Source organism: Cervus elaphus, chromosome 19 (assembly GCF_910594005.1).
Source record: "Cervus elaphus chromosome 19, mCerEla1.1, whole genome shotgun sequence".
Taxonomy (NCBI): Eukaryota; Metazoa; Chordata; class Mammalia; order Artiodactyla; family Cervidae; genus Cervus; species Cervus elaphus.
In genome coordinates this window covers 47,654,254-47,676,633 of record NC_057833.1, presented here as the reverse complement: position 1 = coordinate 47,676,633, position 22,380 = coordinate 47,654,254, and the positions used below count along the sequence as shown (strand labels likewise).

The 22,380-nt window shown below is 39.8% G+C and overlaps 2 protein-coding genes across 4 annotated transcripts in view; both read right to left on the bottom strand.

Moving 5' to 3' along the window:
- The window catches only part of RNF168 (ring finger protein 168), a 25,961-nt gene extending 6,535 nt beyond the window's left edge, over positions 1 to 19,426 (bottom strand). The window contains exons 1-6 of one of the 3 annotated variants that reach the window (XM_043874432.1): positions 19,318 to 19,426; positions 13,867 to 14,203; positions 10,231 to 10,307; positions 7,320 to 7,499; positions 4,854 to 4,975; positions 3,043 to 3,124 (exon numbers count right to left, since the gene is read on the bottom strand). In XM_043874432.1, coding sequence (XP_043730367.1) covers positions 3,043 to 3,124; positions 4,854 to 4,975; positions 7,320 to 7,499; positions 10,231 to 10,307; positions 13,867 to 14,167 — 762 coding nt within the window. In that variant the 5' untranslated portion in view covers positions 14,168 to 14,203; positions 19,318 to 19,426. Of the gene's footprint in view, positions 1 to 3,042; positions 3,125 to 4,853; positions 4,976 to 7,319; positions 7,500 to 10,230; positions 10,308 to 11,765; positions 11,990 to 13,866; positions 14,204 to 14,515; positions 14,684 to 19,317 lie in introns of those variants that run through there. The other 2 variants (XM_043874430.1, XM_043874433.1) reach the window with 2 other exon arrangements.
- Positions 16,189 to 22,380, bottom strand: SMCO1 (single-pass membrane protein with coiled-coil domains 1). Its single transcript, XM_043874434.1, has 3 exons — positions 22,223 to 22,380; positions 19,318 to 19,467; positions 16,189 to 17,129 (listed from the first exon to the last, which is right to left on the bottom strand). Exons 1-3 carry the CDS (start codon positions 22,270 to 22,272, stop codon positions 16,685 to 16,687), a joined length of 645 nt encoding a protein of 214 aa, XP_043730369.1. The 5' UTR covers positions 22,273 to 22,380; the 3' UTR covers positions 16,189 to 16,684.

Below are 22,380 nucleotides of genomic sequence, written 5' to 3'. Positions count from 1 at the left end.
CTGCCTGCAATGTGGGAGGCCTGGGTTAGATCCCTGAGTTGGGAAGATCCTCTGGAGAAGGGAATGGCTACCCACTCCAGTATTCTGGCCTGGAGAATTCCATGGACTGTACAGTCCACCGGGCCACAAAGAGTTGGACATAGCTAAGTGACTTTCACTTTTATAGGACTCTGAGCAATTGTCTTGCCTCTGCATGCCTCGGTTTTCTCAATTATAATTGGATACAAGGATACCTTACAAAATTGGTGGTTGTGATGAAGATTAAAGAAAATACATACATTTTGGGCACATAAATCTATGTATGTGCATTTGGGGCACATAAATGTCCATTAAGTGTTAGGTACTATAAAACCACCAATGTGAATTGAAAAAAATTTAGGAACCTATTAACAAAACTTTGGTTAACAAAACTTCTATGTAGGACATTGATCTTGGTGTCAGCTCACTTTTTCTAGTGCTATTTTCCTGCAAATATGATAGAGGTAGAATGTCACTTGTATTACTAGGCCTCATAGTTTATGATAAAAATGACCCTTATTGTTGAACTGCATCTGTACTAGGAAACCTAGGAGGGATCTTTAACCCCCTATAGGAAGCCAAAGTTCAGGGCTTTGGTAAATGACTTACAACTCTGACTGGCTGTGTTCTTTACCAGGACCTCTGGAAGCTACACCCATGAGTTGTTACAGTAAATAATCAACTCTTATGGGGCATGGGACTTCTAAATCTTCGTGGTGACTACACTCCTCTGCATGGTCTCACTTCCAGGCCATCACTTAGAAGCTCTGCAGTGAGGATTCTTGCTGAACAGATATGCCTGATGCTGCCCTACTAGTACGCTTTATTTCCCATTCTACTATCTTTTAAGTGAAGCTGGTACCAGGGGTAGCCTATTTAGTTTTGTGAGTCTGATGATCTGGGTCAGTTAGTTCAGTTCAGTCGTGTCCGACTCTTTGCGACACCATGAATCGCAGAACGCCAGGCCTCCCTCTCCATCACCAACTCCCGGAGTTTACTCAAACTCATGTCTATCGAGTCGGTAATGCCATCCAGCCATCTCATCCTCTGTCGTCCCCTTCTCCTCCCACCTCCAATCCCTCCCAGCATCAGGGTCTTTTCCAATGAGTCAACCCTTCGCATGAGGTGGCCAAAGTATTGGAGTTTCAGCTTCAGCATCAGTCCTTCCAATGAACACCCAGAACTAATCTCCTTTAGGATGGACTGGTTGGATCTCCCTGCAGTCCAAGGACTCTCAAGAGTCTTCTCCAACACGAAAGTTCAAAAGCATCAATTTTTCAGTGCTCAGCTTTCTTCACAGTCAACTCTCACATCCATACGTGACCACCGGAAAAACCATAGCCTTGACTAGACGGACCTTTGTTGGCAAAGTAATGTCTCTGCTTTTTAATATGCTGTCTAGGTTGGTCATAACTTTCCTTCCAAGGAGTAAGCGTTTTTTAATTTCATGGCTGCAATCACCATCTGCAGTGATTCTGGAGCCCCAAAAAATAAAGTCCGACAGTTTCCACTGTTTCCCCGTCTATTTCCCATGAAGTAATGGGACCGGATGCCATGATCTTAGTTTTCTGAATGTTGAGCTTTAAGCCAACTTTTTCACTCTCCTCTTTCACTTTCATCAAGAGACTTTTTAGTTCCTCTTCACTTTCTGCCATAAGGGTGGTGTCATCTGCATATCTGAGGTTATTGATATTTCTCCCGGCAATCTTGACTCCAGCCTGTGCTTCTTCCAGCCCAGCAATTCTCATGATGAACTCTGCATGTAAGTTAAATAAGCAGGGTGACAATATACAGCCTTGACGTACTCCTTTTCCTATTTGGAGCTAGTCTGTTGTTTCATGTCCAGCTCTAACTGTTGCTTCCTGACCTGCATACAGGTTTCTCAAGAGGTGGGTCAGGTGGTCTGGTATTCCCATCTCTTTCAGAATTTTCCACAGTTTATTGTGATCCACACAGTCAAAGACTTTGACATAGTCAATAAAGCAGAAATAGATGTTTTTCTGGAACTCTCTTGCTTTTTTGATGATCCAATAGATGTTGGCAATTTGATCTCTGGTTCCTCTGCCTTTTCTAAAACCAGCTTGAACATCAGGAAGTTCACGGTTCACGTATTGCTGAAACCTGGCTTGGAGAATTCTGAGCATTACTTTACTAGCGTGTGAGATGAGTGCAACTGTGTGGCAGTTTGAGCATTCTCTGGCATTGCCTTTCTTTGGGATTGGAATGAAAACGGACCTTTTTCAGTCCTGTGGCCACTGCTGAGTTTTCCAAATTTGCTGGCATATTGAGTTTAGCACTTTCACAGCATCATCTTTCAGGATTTGAAATAGCTCTACTGGAATTCCATCACCTCCACTAGCTTTGTTTGTAGTGATGCTTCCTAAAGCCCACTTGACTTCACATTCCAGGATGTCTGGCTCTAGGTGAGTGATCATACCATCATGATTATCTGGGTCAGGGATCTACAAATTTTGCCCATGGACAAAATTCTTTTTATCTTTTATATTTTGTCCTACCTCCTTTCGAAGACAGTGGGCTGCTTTTCTGGGCACCTGATGTTCTCTGCTAGCGATCAGAAGTTGTTTTGTGCAGTTTGCTCAGCGTTCAAATGTCCTTTCGATGAATTAGTAGGGGAGAAAGTGGTCTCCCCGTCCTATTCCTCCGCCATCTTAGCTCCTCCCCCACAATGGACAAAATTCAGCTTGGTGTCTTTTCTTGTAAACAGTTTTACTGGAACAAAAAAAGCTCATTTGTTTACATTTTATTCTGGATGCTTCCACGTGAAAACAAATCACTGAATAGTTGACTGAGACTACCTGGGCCACAAAGCCTAAAATATTTACTGTCTGGCTTTTTAGAGAAAAAATCTGCTGACTCCTAAGTTAGGTGAGACTAAGCTGATTAAGAAGGTGTATTCCATTTACTACAGTGACTTTTTAAAAAAAAAGTTAGGAAACTACAAGTATTAACGATCTATAGCATTAATAAACTTGCCAAGTCAAGAATACTTTAGCATCCACAAACCTTAGACATGGAGTTTTTTCCATCTTCCTGCACAACTTCAGACTGTGATGCTGACCCAAGTTGAGATTTAGGTGACAAATACCTTTAGAAAAAAAGAGTTTGAAGCCAATTACACTTCAATAAAATATATATATTAAAAAAAAGTTTGCCAAAATTTGAATCTTTGAAACACAAGTGGCATGTATCCAATGAAATAAAGCCAGGTTAGCTATTTATGCTGAAAGTTGTCCAGCTTGCTACTTGGCTGATTTCTCAGAAAAAGTGTTATTTTATCTCCCTGTCTCAGGTATTTTGGTCTAGCTCTGGAACAAAACTTAAAAGTCCGAGTATTGATATTTAGTGAAAAACAGAAGAAAAGGAAGCAAAAGTCAAATCTAAATTATTCCTTAATTCTCAAAAGAATCTAAGTAGGTAGGTCCTGGCATCAAAACAACCTAAGGCTGTGTAGTCTTTCCAAAAGTAATGGAAATGACATTTTAAATCAGGAGAAGGAATATGTTAGTTTCTTTTTAATGTCAGAAATTCTAAATTTTTAGTCTCTGAAAAATGGTCCATGATCAGATTCTTTACCATTTTGGTTTAGAGATTTTATTACATACAAATTTGTATCAACTATCTGATTAGAGACAAAAAAGATTTATCAATATGTTAGCGTAAGAGCACATCTCTATCTAAGCATCAGTTTAATCTTGTATTTCTGATAAATTTTTATGTTTATATATTTCAAAGTATATATTTAGATTCACAGAGATTTAATGACAGTTATATCCTTTATGTGTGTGCATGCTAAGTCGCTTCTCAAACTCATGTCCAACTCTTTGTGACCCTATGGACTATAGCCTCTCAGGCTCCTGTGTCCAAGGGATTCTTCAGGCAAGAATACTGGAGTGGGTTGCCATTTCCTTCTCCAGGGGATCTTCCTGACCCAAGGATCGAGCCTATCCATTTTTATGTCTCTGCATTGGCTGGTGGGTTCTCTCACCAACAGCACCACCTGGGAAGCCCCCTATATCCTTTATGCAGAATAATAATATATCAATTTGAAATATCCCCGCTTTTCTGTTTTAATGGCTCTCTTGATTTCTACTTTACATAATATCAACATTAATAATATTGATGCTACATGTCTGCTTTTTCTCTTAATAGCAACCACCTCTTGTAACGCTGCCTCTCCCCATAAATCTTCATCTCCCTGTCCCAAATTTCCACCATCTCAAATCCTAAATTTCTATGAATTTTGGAAGGGGGTAAATCACCTGCACATATTTATCTAGTTGAACCAAAAGCCCTTACATGTTTTTGAAGTCTAGATTGTAGTTGATAAACTTCTTCGATTACGAATTACTCTGGGAAAGCTTATCAACTCATCTTGCTGCTAAGAGGGGCACAGTGGGGCAACTAAACTCACTCCATTGTTGACTACCTGACTCATGCTTTTTGCACAGTAGGGAAGAAACGTAATATATAAACTGGGAAAAACAAAGTGGGATAAGATCTAGATGCCAAACTGTAAACTCTTTCAATGAGGATGACCTTATACTGGACTAGTTGTTTTTTTGTTTTCCACTTGAATCTAAACCAAGAGAAGAAGGAATCCAACTATTTGATTTTGAGAAAATGGGACCAACATGGAAATCCTGAGCAGTCAAGATAAAAAAAGGCTTCACATCTCTCTTCATGCTAGCCAGGAATCTAAGCTATGTGAGCATCTCTCTTATTTGCACTTTACATCAATCTCAGACCATCTGGAGGGTTTTCATGCAGAGCTGATGGTCCAAATATTGATACAGCAGTAGTCTATAGTCACTTACTTCTGAATATCTCCAGTGTTTGTTTGTTTGTTCTTACTTTTCTTTTGTGATTTGGTTGTGACCGGATCAGATTTTCTGGAATTCAAAGGCGAAGCCAAAACACTTCCCTCACAGAAATTGTTCTTCGACAACAGAAAAAGCATAAAAAAACTTTTTAAATAAAATATGCTATTAACTCAGAATCCACAATAGAATTTTTCAGGAATTATGCTCATTATGCTTAAATTCTATTTATCCTGTGAAATAATACTGACCATGCAAAAATTAGTATAAACAAGATTAAGTTTCTCTAAGTTGGTGTAAATTGCATTATTACCCTACGTTAGATAAACACAAAGAGCATAATGATACTAATCTCATTAACTGATCATTTTTATATTTTTCTAATGAATAATTTCATTTATTTATAACTACTTTAACCTATAGGGGAACATTGAAAAAGCTGGGGCTATACCTGGAATAAAAGTTATTTTATGTAAAATAATTTAATTTGGGAATTTAAGGGCATACCAATAAATAGCACGAATATTTACTTCCTATCTCATGACAGACCCATAAGTTTCCTACTATGTCATTGGAAAAATTAACATACTTGGTGGTGGTTGACATTTGGCCTTGAACCACCAAACTTTTATTCTAAAATATCAATAGATCTGCTCTTATAATCCCATGTGAAAACAAGAATTAGAACAATAATTCTTGAAAGACAAAGTTGACCCCAGGGTTTCTTCTTTGATATATTTTCTTTCCTACCCATTTGTTATTCTATCGGTCTTTTTTTTTGGCCTTGCAGCTCAGCTAGCAGGATCTTAGTTCCCCAATCAAGGATTGAACCCAGGGCCATGGCAGTGAAAGTGCTGAGTTATAATCATTGAACTGCCAGGGAAGTTCCATGGTCTATGTCTTTTACTTAATTTCTCAATTGTGTAAAGTTCTGAAGCTATTTCACTTAAATTTTAAAAGGAAATATAATTTTTTAAAAGGGTGTACATTGTAGAACTCAGTTATATTATGAATGGCAAGCCTCTCAAAAAATGGGGGAAAAATATCAATTCTGGATATACTTTACTTTGGTAAGTATATTTTAAGGTATCTGTTGTTTGAAAGCAGAAGAATTGTTTTTAGAGGCTCTCAAACCTGCACACATATCCCCAGAGGGGAGTGGTATTCCCTAAATCCCATCCCCAGAGATTTTGTATTTTAAAAGAACTTCAAGTGATTCTGCCAGGTCCTCTCAAATCACTGGGTCTCACTGTATCCTTTGGTCTTACAGTATGTGTTCTATCATCCTTCCCTTAATTCATTGTCCCCTAGGCAGTAATTTTTAACCATGGCAAGATAACAAAATCCAGGTTTAATATGTTATGTAAGAATTTACGGACTTCCCTTGTAGTCCAGCGTTTAAGACTCCATTCTTCCACACAGGGGGCATGGGTTCAATCACTGATTAGGTAACTAAGATCCTACAAGCCGCTCAGCATGGACAAAAAAGAATTTAATGTGCTTCACTTTCAAAAAGTGATTGGCATCCATACAATGGAATATTTTACCTCTATTACAAAAGAATTATAGACTATATGTAGCAATATGAAAAATCTCTTATGAAATATCAAGTGAAAAAAGTCAGGAAATAGTTTCTTCTGAGGCTAAATGTCTTCCTGCCCCTTGATGTTGGACCAAGTCAAGTGATCTTATTAAATGGCATGTAAACTATTATGACGTTTAAACAGAAGCGTTAGGAGCCACTGCAGGGTTGGCTTTTATTCTCTTTCCTCTTCCGTTAAGAACGGCATGGCCTAAAGAGGACTCCCTCTTCACATGGAACACCACCAAATCAGCTGACATGAATTGTGAGCAAGTCATAAATGTGGGTGGTTAAAAGCCTCTGAGATATGGGGATCATCTGTTACCTCTGCAATGCTGACTGATGCCATTTCCCATTTACATGTAAAATGATAAAGGAGAAGTTTGTGAACATAAAATACTAACTAAACCAACATTCAAAAGAAAAAAAAAGCGTCAGAAAAAAAAACCCAAAAACCCAGTGTGATTCATGTATCATTTTTAGGTGAAAAAAAAAGTTATAAGAAAGAAACCATTAATAGTGCTAACCTTTGGGGAAAGAGCATGATGTAATGGAATAAGAATAGGAGTGGAGAAGTGGGAGGGGGAAATGGAGTTTTCATTTTCCACTGAACAGCTTCCTACATAACTAAATTTACTTATAAAAAATAAGTTTTTTATAGAATACTTGGTGGACTTCCCCAATGGTCCAGTAGTTAAGACTTTGCTTTCCAATGAGGGAGTATGGGTTCGATTCCTGGTCAGGGAGCTAAGATTCCACATGCCTCATGGCAAAAAAACAAAACATGAAAATAACATGGTGAATGCTTCCTCTTTAGACTGTTCAAAATAAAACAAAGCAACAGTAATGGAAATACTTCAAAGTTCTTTCTTGAAACTTACAATATCAAGGCTTAGTCTTCTTGCCAGTTCTTCATCACTTTTCAGTTGTTCTTCCATTTCTCTGTGCCTTTTTTCTGCCTGTCTCTTTTCTTCCGCTTCCTCCTCTGCCAGTAATCTCTGAATGTATTCTTCACTGGCTTTGTTTTCTTCTTCCTCACAGGCTCGCCGCTCTGCCTCTACCTTAAAGATGATTAATACAGTACAATCCTTCTCTGAACTTTTGAGTACACTTGCAATATTTCTTAATAAGAATAGTAAAAAAAAAAAAAAAAAAAAGAAACAACAACAAATTGGCAGGAATTAAAATCCCTCAAATGAAGGCCAAATCTGGAGAGGCGATTTCCTGTAGTTTAGGAAGTCTCCTTTAGGAAGCCTCCCCAGTTAGTCCAATGAAACCTTGATCAAAGCCTCATCCCTCCTTGTTTCAGTCCTTATCACAGTTTCTATTACACTATAATACAGTTTTGGAAGTCTTCCTAGGGGATATTTTTCCTTAGGTAATAGAAGGTCACGTTCTGACTAACTTTGGCATAGGTTTCTGAACCAAACACTAGCAAGGGAATGGAATGATAAAAACTGAATTAAACTAAATCAGGGTCTCTCCCTGAAGTTGGGATGAATCTCCAAACACAGTGGGCAGGGGTGCAGTAGTTGCTGAAAAAACAACAATGGTCATTATATGATCTACAGATGAGGAAAGACACAGAAAAACTTTTAATAGATCAGTAAGTGGTCTAACTTTCTTAGCTCAGTAAGTGGAAAAGTGGGGGCTCAAACTCAGCTTTCTGGACCTAAGACCATGCTTGTGGGCATTTAAACTATACTTCCTGAAAGAAATAATGTTAAGAAGAACTACTTTAGAAATTCAAAGGACCTGACTCGAAAATAAGTCCTTGACTCAATTCAAGTGAAGGAAACAGGAGGAAAGATTTGTTGTTTCCTTGCTCTTAAAGGAAAGCCATTGGAAGAGACTGCTGTTTCTTCCTCTGCGTATCATTGTATATGCAACCGAGGTTCAGAAATGTGCAGCGGTCTTGCTATTAGTCTGAGGATAAAGCCAGGTGACAGAAGTCAGTAAAGAAATGGAACTAGAGCTCTGGAGAAAACCAACCCTGAAGTCCCTACTAATCTCTGGAATTCCAATAAATTACAGTTTTTTTCACCTGTACCCAAAATCATCCTGATAAAACCTGTTCTCACTACATTGTTGTGAACATTAAATTATTCCTTAAACCCTTACTTAAAGACACTGTTTAGACAACATGCTTACAATTAACTACTATGTTTATTTACTAGCTCTTGTAGAGCTCACATGGTCTAATACAGTAGCCACTAGCTACATGTGGCCATTGAAATGTGACTAGTCCAAATTGAGATGTAGTATAAGTACAAAATACACAGTTGAAGACCAAATAAGAATAATCAATACTTTCTATATTGACTACATAATAAAATATTTTAGATACAATATCTATAAAAATTAATTTCATGTTTTTTAAAAAATAAAAAATGTGACTAATAGGAAACTATGTATGAACCCACATCATATTTCTATTGGACAACATTGCTCTAGACTAATCAGGGTAGGAGGAGTACTAAGGTTCTCCTAGTACTAGTGAAATCCAAAGAGCCCTCTTTTCCTAATTAGGTACTTGACAAAGAAAGTAGACTGAGCACCAAAGAATTGATGCTTTTGAACTGTGGTGCTGGCGAGACTCTTGAGCGTCTCTTGGACAACAAGGAGATCAAACCAGTCGATCCTAAAGGAAATCGACCCTGAATATTCATTGGAAGGATCAATGCTGAAGCTGAAACTCCAATACTTTGGCTATCTGATGCAAAGAGCAGACTCACTGGAAAAGACCCTGTTGCTGTGAAAGACTGAAGGCTGGAGAAGGGGATGACAGAGGATGATGGTTGGATGGCATCATTGACTCAATGGACATGAGTTTGAGCAAGCTCCAGAAGATGGTGAAGGACAGGGAAGCCTGGTGTGCTGCAGTCCATGATGTCAGAGTCGGACATGACTGAAAGACTGAAAAACAACTTCACAATTAGCCCTTTATGCTTTCCTCATCTAAAAGCATTGTTTGTGCCTCTAAAATTCATATACTGAAGCCCTAACTCCTCAATGTAACATTTAGAGGTGGGGCCTTCAGGAGGTAATAGGATCATGAGGGTGGAGTCCTCATGAAAGGGACTAGTAGCCTTAGAAGAAGAGACACAAGAGAGATGATCCATCTCTCCCTCCCTCTCTTTGCCATTTAAGAACACAGTGAGAAGGCAGCTGTTGAGAAGCCAGGAAACTGACCCTTGACCCTTGCCCAACACCAGATCCAGAACTGTGAGAAATCAATGTTTGTTGCTTCATTCACCCAGTCTATGGTGTTTTTGAGCCTAAATGAACTTAAGACACCATAAACTACCACTGTTTTCCCATCCTTTATGCTTAAAGCTTCAGGGAAATTTAAAGTCTCTTTCACACTTAAATGCTTACAGATCACTATCACATAGGAAGAGCACCAAACACATATAAATAAACTAAAGCTAATTTTAACTATTTTGAACACATGTAAAAACTGGAGCTGTGGGATGTCCCTAGAGGTTCAGAGATTAAGACTTTGCCTTCCAAAGCAGAGGGTGAGGGTTTGAGCCCCTGGTCAGGAAGCTAAGATCCCACATGACTTGCAGCCAAAAAGCAAAACATAAAACAGAAACAATACTGTAAGTGTTTCAATAAAGACTTTAAAAAATGGTCCACATTAAAAAAAAAAAAAAACTGAAGCCTTTATAAACTATATTAAAATCATTAACATTTCAGTATATATTATTATTTATTTATATAGGCACATAAAACTGTATGCAAAACCACAGCAGAAAATTTTTCCAAAAAAGAACATTTACGACCTACCTTGCTTATCTCCTCTTCATATTCTCGCCTTAATTCCCCAGGTTTACTTAATAAGCGGACTGGCTGATAGTCATCAACTGTTTCAGATCAAGAGAGAAAATTACATTACAGGCAATTACAGAATTCTATAGCTAGCTTTGAGCTTCCATTAAACCCATATTAATATAAAATGCAAAATTAAAATAAGTGTACAATTATTAACAGCTATAGGAATATGGAATTCCATTTTAAAAAAGGCCAGAGGTTTTCTGGTTCAAAATGGCACACAAATACGTATACTTAGCTCTTTCTCTAGAAACCATTAAAATAACAGTAAAGGAATTTTAAAAAAGCAATCCCACAATAATAGTGAACAGATAGTTCTCCAAAAAAGATATATACAAATGGCCAGCAAGCACATGGAAAGATGCTCATCATTACTAGTCATTAGGGAAATATAAATCAAAACCACAATGAGACAGCAACTCCCCCCTACCCCATCAAACAAAAAAAAACAAAACCAGAAAGTAGCAAATGCTAACAAATACATAGAAAGGAACTCTTGCCCTTGCTGGCGGGAGTATTTAAGATTGTACAGCTGTTATGGAAGAGTACAGCAGTTCCTCAAAAAATTAAAACACAGAATTACCACATGATCCAGCAATTTCTTTTCAGATACATACTCAAAAGAGTTGAAAGCAGGGACAGACACTTGTACACCAATGTTAATTCACGATAGCCAAAAGGTGGAAGGCAAAGATGGAAGTAACCCAATGATCCATTGACAGATGAAAGGTTAAACAAACACGGTAAACACATACAATAAAATATTAGCCATAAAAAGAAATGAAATTCATTCACATGCTACAACATAAAGTCTGACTTTATGTTAAGTGAAAGAAGGTGGTGATCATTTTGTACTATGTAAAATTACTGAATTACTGTTGTGAAATAGTGAACCTAATATAATATTGTAAGGTAATTATACTTGGATTATTTTTTTTTAATGAAGGCGCCAAATTGCCCATACTGGGAAAAAGAGGGGAGAAAAAGAGAAAGGGAGGGAAGGAGGGAAGGGACAAAAAAAGCTACAAATAGCTACTATGATTCTACTTCTATAAGGTACATAAAGTAGTTAAATCACAGAGACAAGAAGTAACAGTGGTGGTAGCCAAGGGCTGGATGGAGAGGAACTGAGGAATTATTGTTTAATGGGTATAGAGTTTCAGTTTTTGAAGATGAAAAAGTTCTGGAAAGGGATGATGGTGATGCTTGCACACCTATGTGAATGTACTCAATGCCTTGAATTGAACATCTAAAAATGGTTAAAATGGTAAATTTTGTAATGTATACTTTACCACAATTTAAAAAACATACTAAGATACCAGTTAACACCTCCTAGGATGGCTATAAAAATTTTTTTTTAAAAAGCAGAAAGAACTAGTGTTGCTTAGGATATGCAGAAATTGAAACCATTACACATTGTGAAGGGAATGTAAAATGATGCAGATCTGTGAAAAAGTTTGGCAGTTCCTCAGAAGGCTAAACAGAATTACCATATGATCCAGCAACTCCACTCCTACAAACACAAAAAATGAAAACATATTCAAACAAATACTTGTACATGAGTATTCATATCAGCACCTATTCAAACAGCCAAAAGGTGAAAACTACCCAAATGTTCATCGATGAATGAATGAAAAAAATATATACATAAAAATTATTCAGCCCTAAAAAGGAATGAAGTACTAATACATAATAGAACCTTGTATGAACCTTGGAAACATTATGCTAAGTGAAAGAAGCCAGACACAACAGATCACATATTTTATGAATACACTTATATTATCTTTGTTGCTGTTGTTGAGTCGCTAAGTTGTGTCTAATTTTTTGGGGGACCCCATGGACTGTAGCCTGCCAGGCTCCTCTGTCTACGGGATTTCCCAGGCAAGAACACTGGAGTGGGTTGCCATTTCCTTCTCCAGGGGATCTTTCTGATGCAGGGATTGAGCCTGCATCTCCTGCATTGGCAGGTAGATTCTTTACTGCCCAGGCACCTAGGAAGCCCTTCCCAATGAATACCTATTGCTTATTCTGAAGTTCTTTTGTTCTCAGATCTATCAAACAGCCCAGATGCTTCCTTCTGCTTATACCATGGAGATCTGATTTTGGTGATTTGTCCTGGTATCTTTTGGGGTTTATGGGAACATTTTATGAGCTAATTCTGTGGTAAATGATGTCTATGACGTTTAATTCTGCTAAACAGGTGGTGTGTGTGTTTTACTGGGGCTTCACAGAAATTAAAAAAACCAAGCAAATTCACAGAGAACTCTGGAAAGGGGGAGGGGAAGAATGGGAGTCATAGCTTAATGGTTAAAGAGTCTGTCTGGAGTGATGAAAAAGTTTTGGAAACATAGTGGTGATGGTTGCAAAACATTGTGAATGTAATTAACACTACCGCGTCCACTTAAAAATGGTTAAAATGGCAAATCTATGACCAACCTAGACAGCATATTAAAAAGCAGAGACATTACTTTGCTGATAAAGGTCTGTAGAGTCAAAGGTTTTCCCAGGAGTCAGGTATAGATGTGAAAGTTGGACTATAAAGAAAGCTGAGCGCTGAAGAACTGATGGTTTTGAACTGTGGTGTTGGAGAAGACTCTTGAGAGTCCCTTGGACTGCAAGGAGATCCAACCAGTCCATCCTACAGGAAATCAGTCCTGGATATTCACTGGAAGGACTGATGCTGAAGCTGAACTCCAATACTTTGGCCACCTGATGAGAAGAACTGACTCATTGGAAAAGACCCTGATGCTGGGAAAGACTGAAGGCAGGGGAAGGGGACAACAGAGGATGAGATTGTTGGATGGCATCACTGACTCCGTGGACATGAGTTTGAGCAGGCTCCAGGAGTTGGTGATGGGCAGGGAAGCCTGGCGTGCTGCAGTCCCTGGGGTCACAGCGTCAGACATGACTGAGTGAACGAATTGACACTAAGTAAAAAGAATTCCAAAAAAAGTACACCACAGCATTAAGCATCACATTCAAAGCCTAAACAAGAAACATCACATGACTTATTGAGCACATAAATGATCAAGCTGCTAGAGTCAAGTGTTCAGTTTGGGGCAAAAAGAGGAGTCCACACTGTGGAGGACCTCTGAATAAAAACGGCTGAGCTAGATGGCCACAGAAACCTATTTTAGGCTCCCTGCAAACTTAAGAATTAAATGAATGGCAATGTACAGGCAAGCAAGTTGAGAAAGTAATTGAAAGTGAAAAAGACATTAACACAAGAATCCAGTAGTTTCCTTACTTCTGCTGTTGCTATACTGCGATTGTGGCTCCTCTGCGACTATTTATGTAACTTTTCATGACTGAAGACTCTATCGGGCAATTCTTTCTTTTGGGGTTTTCCTTTTCAATTTTTAATTGAACAAACACCAAGTGAACACAGGCTGGGCATTATAACAACGAACAAAATATTGCCATTGACCTTAATCAATATTTTGAGGCCAAAAAAACCCAAACACCTCTGAAAAATTTGGACAAATTTTAGTAACTGGCTCTCTGTTTTATCCTTTTAAAAATGGATTAGTGGCGGTTGGCTTTCAAAATGATCTTGGTTTTTAGGCAACAAACGCGCTGGGTTCTACTCACCAATTTCCTCTGATTCTTGCCCAGCGGCTCTTAGCTTGCATTCCTTTGGATAGTGTTTTTGAATTATCTCCCACAGTTCCATATTAACAAGAGAATTTGTTCGGGTACGGTACCGAGCCCACGAAGAGACACGGCGGCGACAGAAGGGACAGCACAAATTTGCCTTTTCGACAGTCGATTCGAAGCATGGTTTACAGAGCGTGTGGTTACAAGGCAGAGTCACAGGCTCAAAGAGGATTTCCACACAGATCTGGCACTGACATTCTAACAAGGAAGGGATGGCGTCTTTGGGTACAGCCATTTTAATATGCTAATAAGGCATATTCAACATCAACACCTGAAAGAGAAAGAATCTTGTTTCCGGTCCGAGTAGGAAAAAAGCAAAGTAACAGTTTCGCGTTTTAAATATTATGCCCAGCAGCCTGGCAGAATTCAGAGATTGAACGCATCAGATGTCTAGAAGTAAGGTCAGGTAAACAGTACGACCCTGGAAGGCGGTGTATTATCCATGCTTAAGATGAACATCCGGAAAGAAAACAAATGAATCTTCGCTGCTCCCAGGCATTAACTATTGCAGCAGGGCGGAAGGTGGGCTCCAGTTCTCCGGCGCGGCCGGAGCCACGCGCCAAGTTCCCCTCCTTCCTCTTACCAGGTGAGGACGCTCCCTTAGCTCCCGGCAGCCAAGCCGGAGGCCCCCGCGGCGCACAGCCCTCGGGCCATCGCTCGAAGAAGACTGCAGCTCCCCCGCCCTGGACGCGGGCTCCGTTGGAGCGGGACTTCCGTTTCACCGCTGCTGTGGGTCCGCGCTCGCGCCTTACCCGGATTCTGAGCCCACCCCTTCCTCTCTCTAAAGTCAGCCAGAAAGCCTAATCTTAGCGGCGGTGCCTTAGAATCCCGCAAGGGCTAGTGGCGTCACGACTGCCCGCCAAAACGGCCCCACCCACCATAGAAAACCGACAAAGGATACAGAGCGCTAACATTCCGCGGGATGGGACTTCCGGGCCTGCGCGCGCACTGCCCACCCGCTGGCCCCGCCCCTCTGGCCCGAGAGAGAGCCCGCCCCTCCCCTCGCGGGCGTGTGTGCTTGCGTGTTGAGTTGGTCCAGTCCTTTTGAACTCTGCGACACTATCGTTTGTGGCCCGGAAGATTCCTCTGTCTATGGGATTCTTGAGGCCAGAATACTGGAGTGGGTTGTCATGCCCTTCTCCAGGTGATCTTCCCAAACCAGGGATGGAACCCCCGTCTCTTGCGGCTCCTGCATTGCCGGGTTCTCTTACTGGTGAGCCACCGCCCCCCTCGGGCCGTTGTGGCTCTAATTTTCCCGCTCGATTCCTGCTCCCGGGGACTGCGGAAACCGGGCAGTGTCGCAAGATTGGTCTCTGGGCGGAAAAAGGGAAACCTCAAAACAGACTAAGAACCGAGCGGTAACTTGAAAATTCTTCCCTCCATACTCCTCAGCCTGCCTTTCTGTAGTACCCTTCTGTACTGTTCATACATGATGGCCTGCCTCAGGGAACCTTGCCCCTCTGCCTGACTGTTAAATCAGGACCTTTGTTCAGGACCCTGTTCACCTGTGGATGGCTACAGGAAGAAATTGACACATCCCTTCCCCCAGGCTTGCCATTCTAGGAGATATTTGCAAGATGAAGGGGCTTTTTACTTCTCTTCCTCACCCCAGCCCCTCCACCTACACGTTCTATAAAAGAACCTGGCATCCAGACCCAGATAAGATGATTATTTTGAGACATTAGTTTGCCATCTTCTTGGTCAGTGACTAAAACCAGCTGGGACTTGGTAATGCTGTCTGTTCAAGCCCAAGCTGCCTGTTCTCTTTATTTGGTGCCCTGCAATAAATGCTGTACTTTCCCTTAACACAACTGCATGTCAGTAGATTCGCTTTGTTGCAGACCCACGTTTGGTTTAGTAACACTTCCAAGACACAGTTCCAGTCTCTCTCTCTTTTGTGGCATGGTTTCTCTAAACAATGTGTCTGGAGAAGGATAAGACTGAGTGCATATATCTGGCAACCAACCTATTTTCAAGAAGGAACCAGCAAGGTAACACACCTTCTATTACTTCTCATCCTTCTCTACCTAACTTCCCTCCAAGGTGTTACTCATTCTGGTTGTCCTGAATTTGTACCTTCCAAATAAAGTAACTTTTGCCTGTAGGGCAGGATCCACATTTTAAAATGTTTCTGTTATTGACACTACATATTGCATGGCATTTGTTCAAAAAAGATTATAAAATATATGATCACTGTGTGGGAATTCCCTTTCTAGTATAAAATAATCTGTGGAACTGTACCAGAGAGAAAATGCACATCAACATACAAAATATAGTCGGGGTTTTTTTTTTGCTTTACTACATCATACATTCACATGTTTAAAAATTCATAAAGTACAAAATGAATTAACAGTGAAAAGACTTCTTCCTACCTTTGATCCCTAGCCTCGAATTAGTTTTCTTCCCTAAAACAACCAATGCTACCACTCTTTAATGTATTTCTTCAGAAGTTTATAGATATAGTAGCCTATGTATTTATTTTTGCCCTTTTTTTCCCATTGAGCAATAATGTTGGAAATATTTTTAAACACATCTTGGTGATTACTCTGTGTTACTATACAGTTACATGAAAGCTTTTTCATTCTCTTATATTGCTACACAGAAAGTATCCATTGTGTCAATGTATTATAATTTAATACTCTTCTCACTTTTGCTATAAAAATAAGCTTGTAATAAATTGTATATATGTATTGCTTCCCATTTGCAAGATAAATTATACTAGACATGGAATCTCTGAGACCAGTGTAACAGATTAGCTTTTGACTGGTGGTATCAACTCTTTTAGGGGTGACTTTTTATCTTTGGGGGCCGTCTCTGCTTTCCCCTTCTCAATGATCTGAACAGCCTTCAGCAAACCATCCTGCAGAGCCTGGTTCTTTACCATATTAGAGATCATGAAATTGATATCTCTTATATACATCTGCCTTACTTTAGCAATGTAGTGTTCTGCCTTGTTACCGTGTGCTACAAAGAAGATACACAGTGCTGTGATATCTCCTTCTTGCAACCCATACTCCTCCAGAACAGACTCCCATACAACTCTGATGCGCTTGTTCTTGACTTTTCGTCTAAGGATGGAGGCTAAGGTGGGAAGACTTCTCACCAGATCTGGCAGCTTCTCAAGCACACGAGTGTGCAAGTGGACAAGTACTTCAATGACGTAGCTGTATAAAATATTCAGTTCCATTGAAGTGAACCTACAAAAAATGTGGGCACTTCTTAAGCAGTAGAACTCTCTATGTACAGCCATAAAGTGAATTTTATTAGGATAATTCAAAGAATTATAAACATACTAGGAGAACTTTAAACAGATTGGGTTAGAGGTCTCCAGAGAAAGAGAATAAGACTTGAATCTCTTGACATAAGAAAAGCCATTGTTTATCTAAGCAGTTTTGTGATCTAAGCCTGGCCACAATGCTTGCCCTGGAACAGGCCTCAGTAATTCATGATCTTAAGGGAAGTGATGGAATGTTGGAACAAAGGAAAGGCCATCAAGAAACAATAGATCAGTGATAAGTGTTCGTTGCGTAGTTGTATCCAGCTCTTCCTGACCCCATGGACTGTCACCCACCAGACTCCTTTGTCCATGGGATTCTCCAGGCAAGAATCCTGGAATGGATTGCCATTTCCTTCTCCAGGGGATCTTCCTGACTCCGGGATTGAACCTGGGTCTCCTGCATTGTAGGCAGATTCTTAACCATCTGAGCCACCAGGGAAGCCCAGTTCTTCCTAAAAGGATATAGGTAACAATCTGATATGTATCTTAGAGTTCTGCAGGAACTAAGGCCCCACCCAGGTGGTCGCGGTGGTGGTTGTTCACTCACTCAGTCATGTCCAGCTCTTTGCAACTCCATGGACTGGAGCACGCCAGGCATCCCTGTCCTTCACTATCTCCCAGAATTTGCTCAAACTCATGTCCATTGAGTTGATGATGTCATCCAATTATCTCATCCTCTGTCACCCCTTATTCTCCTGCCTTCAATCTTTACCAGCATCAGGGTCTTTTCCAATGAGTCAGCTCTTTGCATCAGGTGGCCAAAGTACTGGAGCTTCAGCTTTGGTATCAGTTCTTCCAATGAATATTCAGGATTGATTTCCTTTAGGATTGACTGGTTTGATCTTCTTGCTATCCAAAGAACTCTCAGGAGTCTTCTCCAGCACCACAGTTCGAAAGCCTCAGTTCTTTGGTGCTCATCCTTCTTTATGGTCCAACTGTCACATAGCTTTGACTAGACAGATCTTTGTGAGCAAAGTATTGTCTCTGCTTTTTAACACACTGTCTAGGTTTGTCATAGCTTTTCTTCCAAGGAGCAAGTGTCTTCATTTCATGGCTGCAGTCACCATCCACAGGTGGAGCCCGAGTGGAGGGTAGAATGATGATATTGACCTTTTCTGACCCTTTTGACTTCAATCACTAAAGCTTGAATTCTGTCAACCTTTGCCCCAGTTCTGTGCTGGTCGTCTCTGTTCAAGCTCCTTCATGAATATGCATCTATCCTTAACTTAAAACTTCCTGATTTGGATATTTGGGAAGACACTGCTTAGGGAAAGATCCCTGCTGTTCTCCTTACTTGCTGCAAGTAATAAATCCTTCCTTGTCCAAATCTTTGGCTTGGCTGTGTCTTTTGGCCCAACACCCACCAAGAGGCCAACCCAGCTTTTGGGTTCGGAACAGAAACAGCTGTTGTAGTTTAGGAAATACTTTAGAAATAGGGCCTGTCCTATTACAAAAGCCAGGACGTGAAAGCAACCTAAGTGCCCATCAGCAGACGAATGGCTAAAGAAGGTGTGGTGTATATCTACAATGGAATGTTACTCAGCAATAAAAAAGAGTGAAATAATGTCCTTGCAGCAACAAGGATGGACCTAGAGGTTATAATACTAAGTGAAGTAAGACAGACAAACATCACAATATCACTTATATGTGGAATCTAAGAAAACAGTACAAATGAACTTACTTATGAAATAGATTCATAGACACAGAAAATAATTTTATGATTACCATAGGAAAGTTAGGAATTTAGAATTAACAGATACATACTATTAAAATAATTTTTTTAAAAAAGAAAAGAAATAGGGTTTGCACTCAACTGGATAGCTTAGATCTCAGGCCACTCATACTACAAATTTTTCAATGGCAAAGCACTTATATTATGCATCTCTGTGTTATTAAAACTTTGCCAAGCAAGGGACTCTGAGATGTGTACCACAGTATGGCAAGTAAACCAGCACTCAAATCAATCTTTTTTGAGTGAATGAACCTGAGAAAATGTGATTTCTTCACAACCCATTGTTGGAACCATATTAAGAAACCCAGTTTTAGAATGACCACTGCAAGCTCTCATGAAACTACATAATTCCACTGATTTCTGATTAGATACTCACTTGAGTGACAGAACTGCTGTCCATAGCTCATCTTGGGCTCCCTGGTTTGCCAAAGTCTTGCTATGATCTTCAAATTTCTGTGTCAGATTATCCTTGATGAAGTCCAGTTCTTTAAAGTGTGCTTCTAAAGCTTGGAGTTTGTGGTCTACTCTACAGGATAACAGAATCAAAGGTTAATTTGGGTCAGAGTACAAAACTAAGATTTCGCCTGAAGATAAACCTACAATACACTATTTACAGTCACTATCAGTAGCTACTTAAATTTTACAATTATGGATAGATGTTCCCATTTGCCATTCTCTCTAGTCATCATCCTAGTTCTTGCATTCCTTATATTGCCGAACATGTGAATTGTCTATCTCAACTATCTGCCTCATCTTTATTAATATATTGTACCTCATACTTTAAGAAGTATTTTATACAAACTTTAATTTGATTCTCACAATAACCATAAGTAATGAAGCAGTCATTTTTACTATTTTACAGATAAAGAAATTGAGTCTCAAAAAGATCAAGATTTAACCATCATATAGCTATTAACAAGTGCTGAGACCCATATTTATTAAGGTGGCTTTCTCTACCTTACTCTGACTATCAAAGTCTTATCCATCAAGGATAAGCTCATTCCATGCCTGCTTGAATCCCTCAGCCTTTCTATCTGGAGATCTGCTCTTTGCCTGCTTCTCTGTCACAGACACTGTCTCTATTACTTGTCACTCCCATCTCTTCCTTTATTTTTAGAGTTAGCTTTTCGTGATCTAAATTGTAAACTCTTGAAGAGAAAGGATCATAGACTATTTCTTGAACATCTTTATGCTTGTCCCCCAATATCTAGCAGAGGTCTTACACAGAAGTAATAAAACATGTCTTCTATGACATTATTAGTGAAACGCTAGGCAGTGTAACAACAAAAGGGGGACCTGAGTTGCTCTGAACAACCCTGATCATTAGAGGGCGCTGTGGCACCAAAATCACGTCTAACTGAACCACAAAGAACTGAAATCCCACAGCTCACTTGTTTGAAGTCACCCACACTGTCTTTCATGAAGTGATACACAGCCAGTTCCCTGAGTTTCTATGTCCCCAGTGACCTGAATACTGTTGTGGTTGCCTAGGGTTCTGTCCTTGACCATCTTCTCTTCTTGGTCTTCACTTTATTCCAAGGTTAATTAGCTTCAGGTACCACCCCTCTCCTAAGCTCTAGAGCTGAATTTTCAACTATGTTTTGTACATCTCCACTTAGATGGTGGTATCAGACTCAACTGTCTTAAGCTGAATTTACTAAGTAAACCCCTCCCCTTGCACTCTATCTTCAGAAATTTCAGCAATGGATTTTTCTCATTGTTCTGGATTCTATACGCATATAGATAAAGCTCTGTATGAAATGTGCATTTTCATTGGGAAGATCCCCTGGAGAAGGGAATGGTTATCCACTCCAATATTCTTGGGCTTCCCTAGTGGATCAGATGGGAAAGAATATGCCTGCAGTGCGAGAGACCTGGGTTTGATCCCTGGAGATGGGAATGGCTACACTGCAATATTCTTGCCTGGAGAATTCCAGGGACAGAGGAGCCTGGCAGTGTAGAGACCATGGGGTTGCAAAAAGTCAGATACAACTGAGCAACTAACATTTTCACTTTTTTTCAAGGTTCTGTATATGCATTTTCATAGGAACATAGGCCTACATGACCTAATATGCCAGCAATCTGTCCACATGTCAAAACTACAGTATCTGATAAACTCTTTGTATTAACTTTTAGACCTTTAAGAACATACTTCTTATAAGTCATCTCCAGCTTGAACTCTAGAGATAAACTCTAGCTTGTCCATCAGTATAAAGGTTTATATAAATTGAAGCAATTATTTGGAATCCTTTCACCAAAAGGCATTCCTAGATCGTTTCAAATAAATCCTAAGGAACATGTCTGCAAATTTGCATTTCTGTGACAGTTGTCCAGCTCAGTGAATGGGATCACCATCCACCCAATTCCTTGAACTAGAAATCTCAAAATAACTCACTATTTTCCCCCTTTCTTTCCATCAACATGTCTCTAATCTATTCCCTCCTCTCTATCTCTAGTAAGTCAGTTAATCACCATCTTTCACTTCGACCTAGGATTACAGTAGTCTAACCAGATTTCTGCTTTTCACCTCCAATCCATCCCCGAGAGCTATTCTTCTAAAACACAATTCTGTTCTCATAACTTGACTTTATATACATCTTATGCTGCCCTGACTTGCCTAGTGATACTGCTGGAGTCAAGTTGGACTCCTCAGCAGGAATTGTAGACTCTTTAACCTTTGCCCCTATCCTCTGCCAGTCCTCTTGCACAACTTAGTCACCAGTCACATGAGACATCTAGCTGCTGACTGAATAGGGTATGAGTCCAAGCATCTGTGGTTTACATGTACTGTTTCCTCACCCTAGAATTCCTTCCCATATTTTTATTTCTTGCAAACTCCTACTCACACTTTCAGTCTAAATGTCCCTTTCTGAAGGGTTCCTTTTCCTAATATCAAAGGCAAAATTCATTCCTCTCTTCATGTCTCATAGCCCTTTAGGGGCATCACCATTATAAGGTCAGTCACGTTAAATTGTAAACATTTTTTAATAAGTCTGTTATTCCAAAGGCTGTGAGCTCCTTGAGCAGAGAAACCACATTTTACTTATTTTTGTAAACCCAGCATATAGCGCATGCATTAATCGAATGGAATATAGCACCTAGGAGGAGATTTTTCTTTATTATTAATGGACACAATTTTTGAACCTGAACACATTAACAGAAAAAGAATTCTAATTAGCATGCCTGTAGTTCTTTGCCTGTTTTTATTCTTCATTCTTCTCCTACCCATCTTCCCAGAAAAGCCGACCCATGCTTGCTCCCTCCCTATAGCCCTTAGCAACCTTTTCATTGCCTCCTTCAAGGATATCAGGGTTGTGGTTTCATTGTTCATCTTCTTAAGGCAAAATGAAAAGAAACAAAATAAGCAAAACAAAAGCCCCACAGAGATTTGAATCCAGGGTTTTCTGCTGCTATCCACTCAGCAACAGGCAGCAGCAGT

Excerpts from the sequence above, each read along its gene's own strand:
- SMCO1 (XM_043874434.1), bottom strand. The coding sequence starts at position 22,272 with ATGAACAATGAAACCACAACCCTGATATCCTTGAAGGAGGCAATGAAA. Across the intron at positions 19,468-22,222 it reads TTGAAGGAGGCAATGAAAAG|AGTAGACCACAAACTCCAAG; the intron begins GTTGCTAAGGGC and ends GTTATCCTGTAG. Across the intron at positions 17,130-19,317 it reads ACAGCAGTTCTGTCACTCAA|GTTCACTTCAATGGAACTGA; the intron begins GTGAGTATCTAA and ends CATTTTTTGTAG.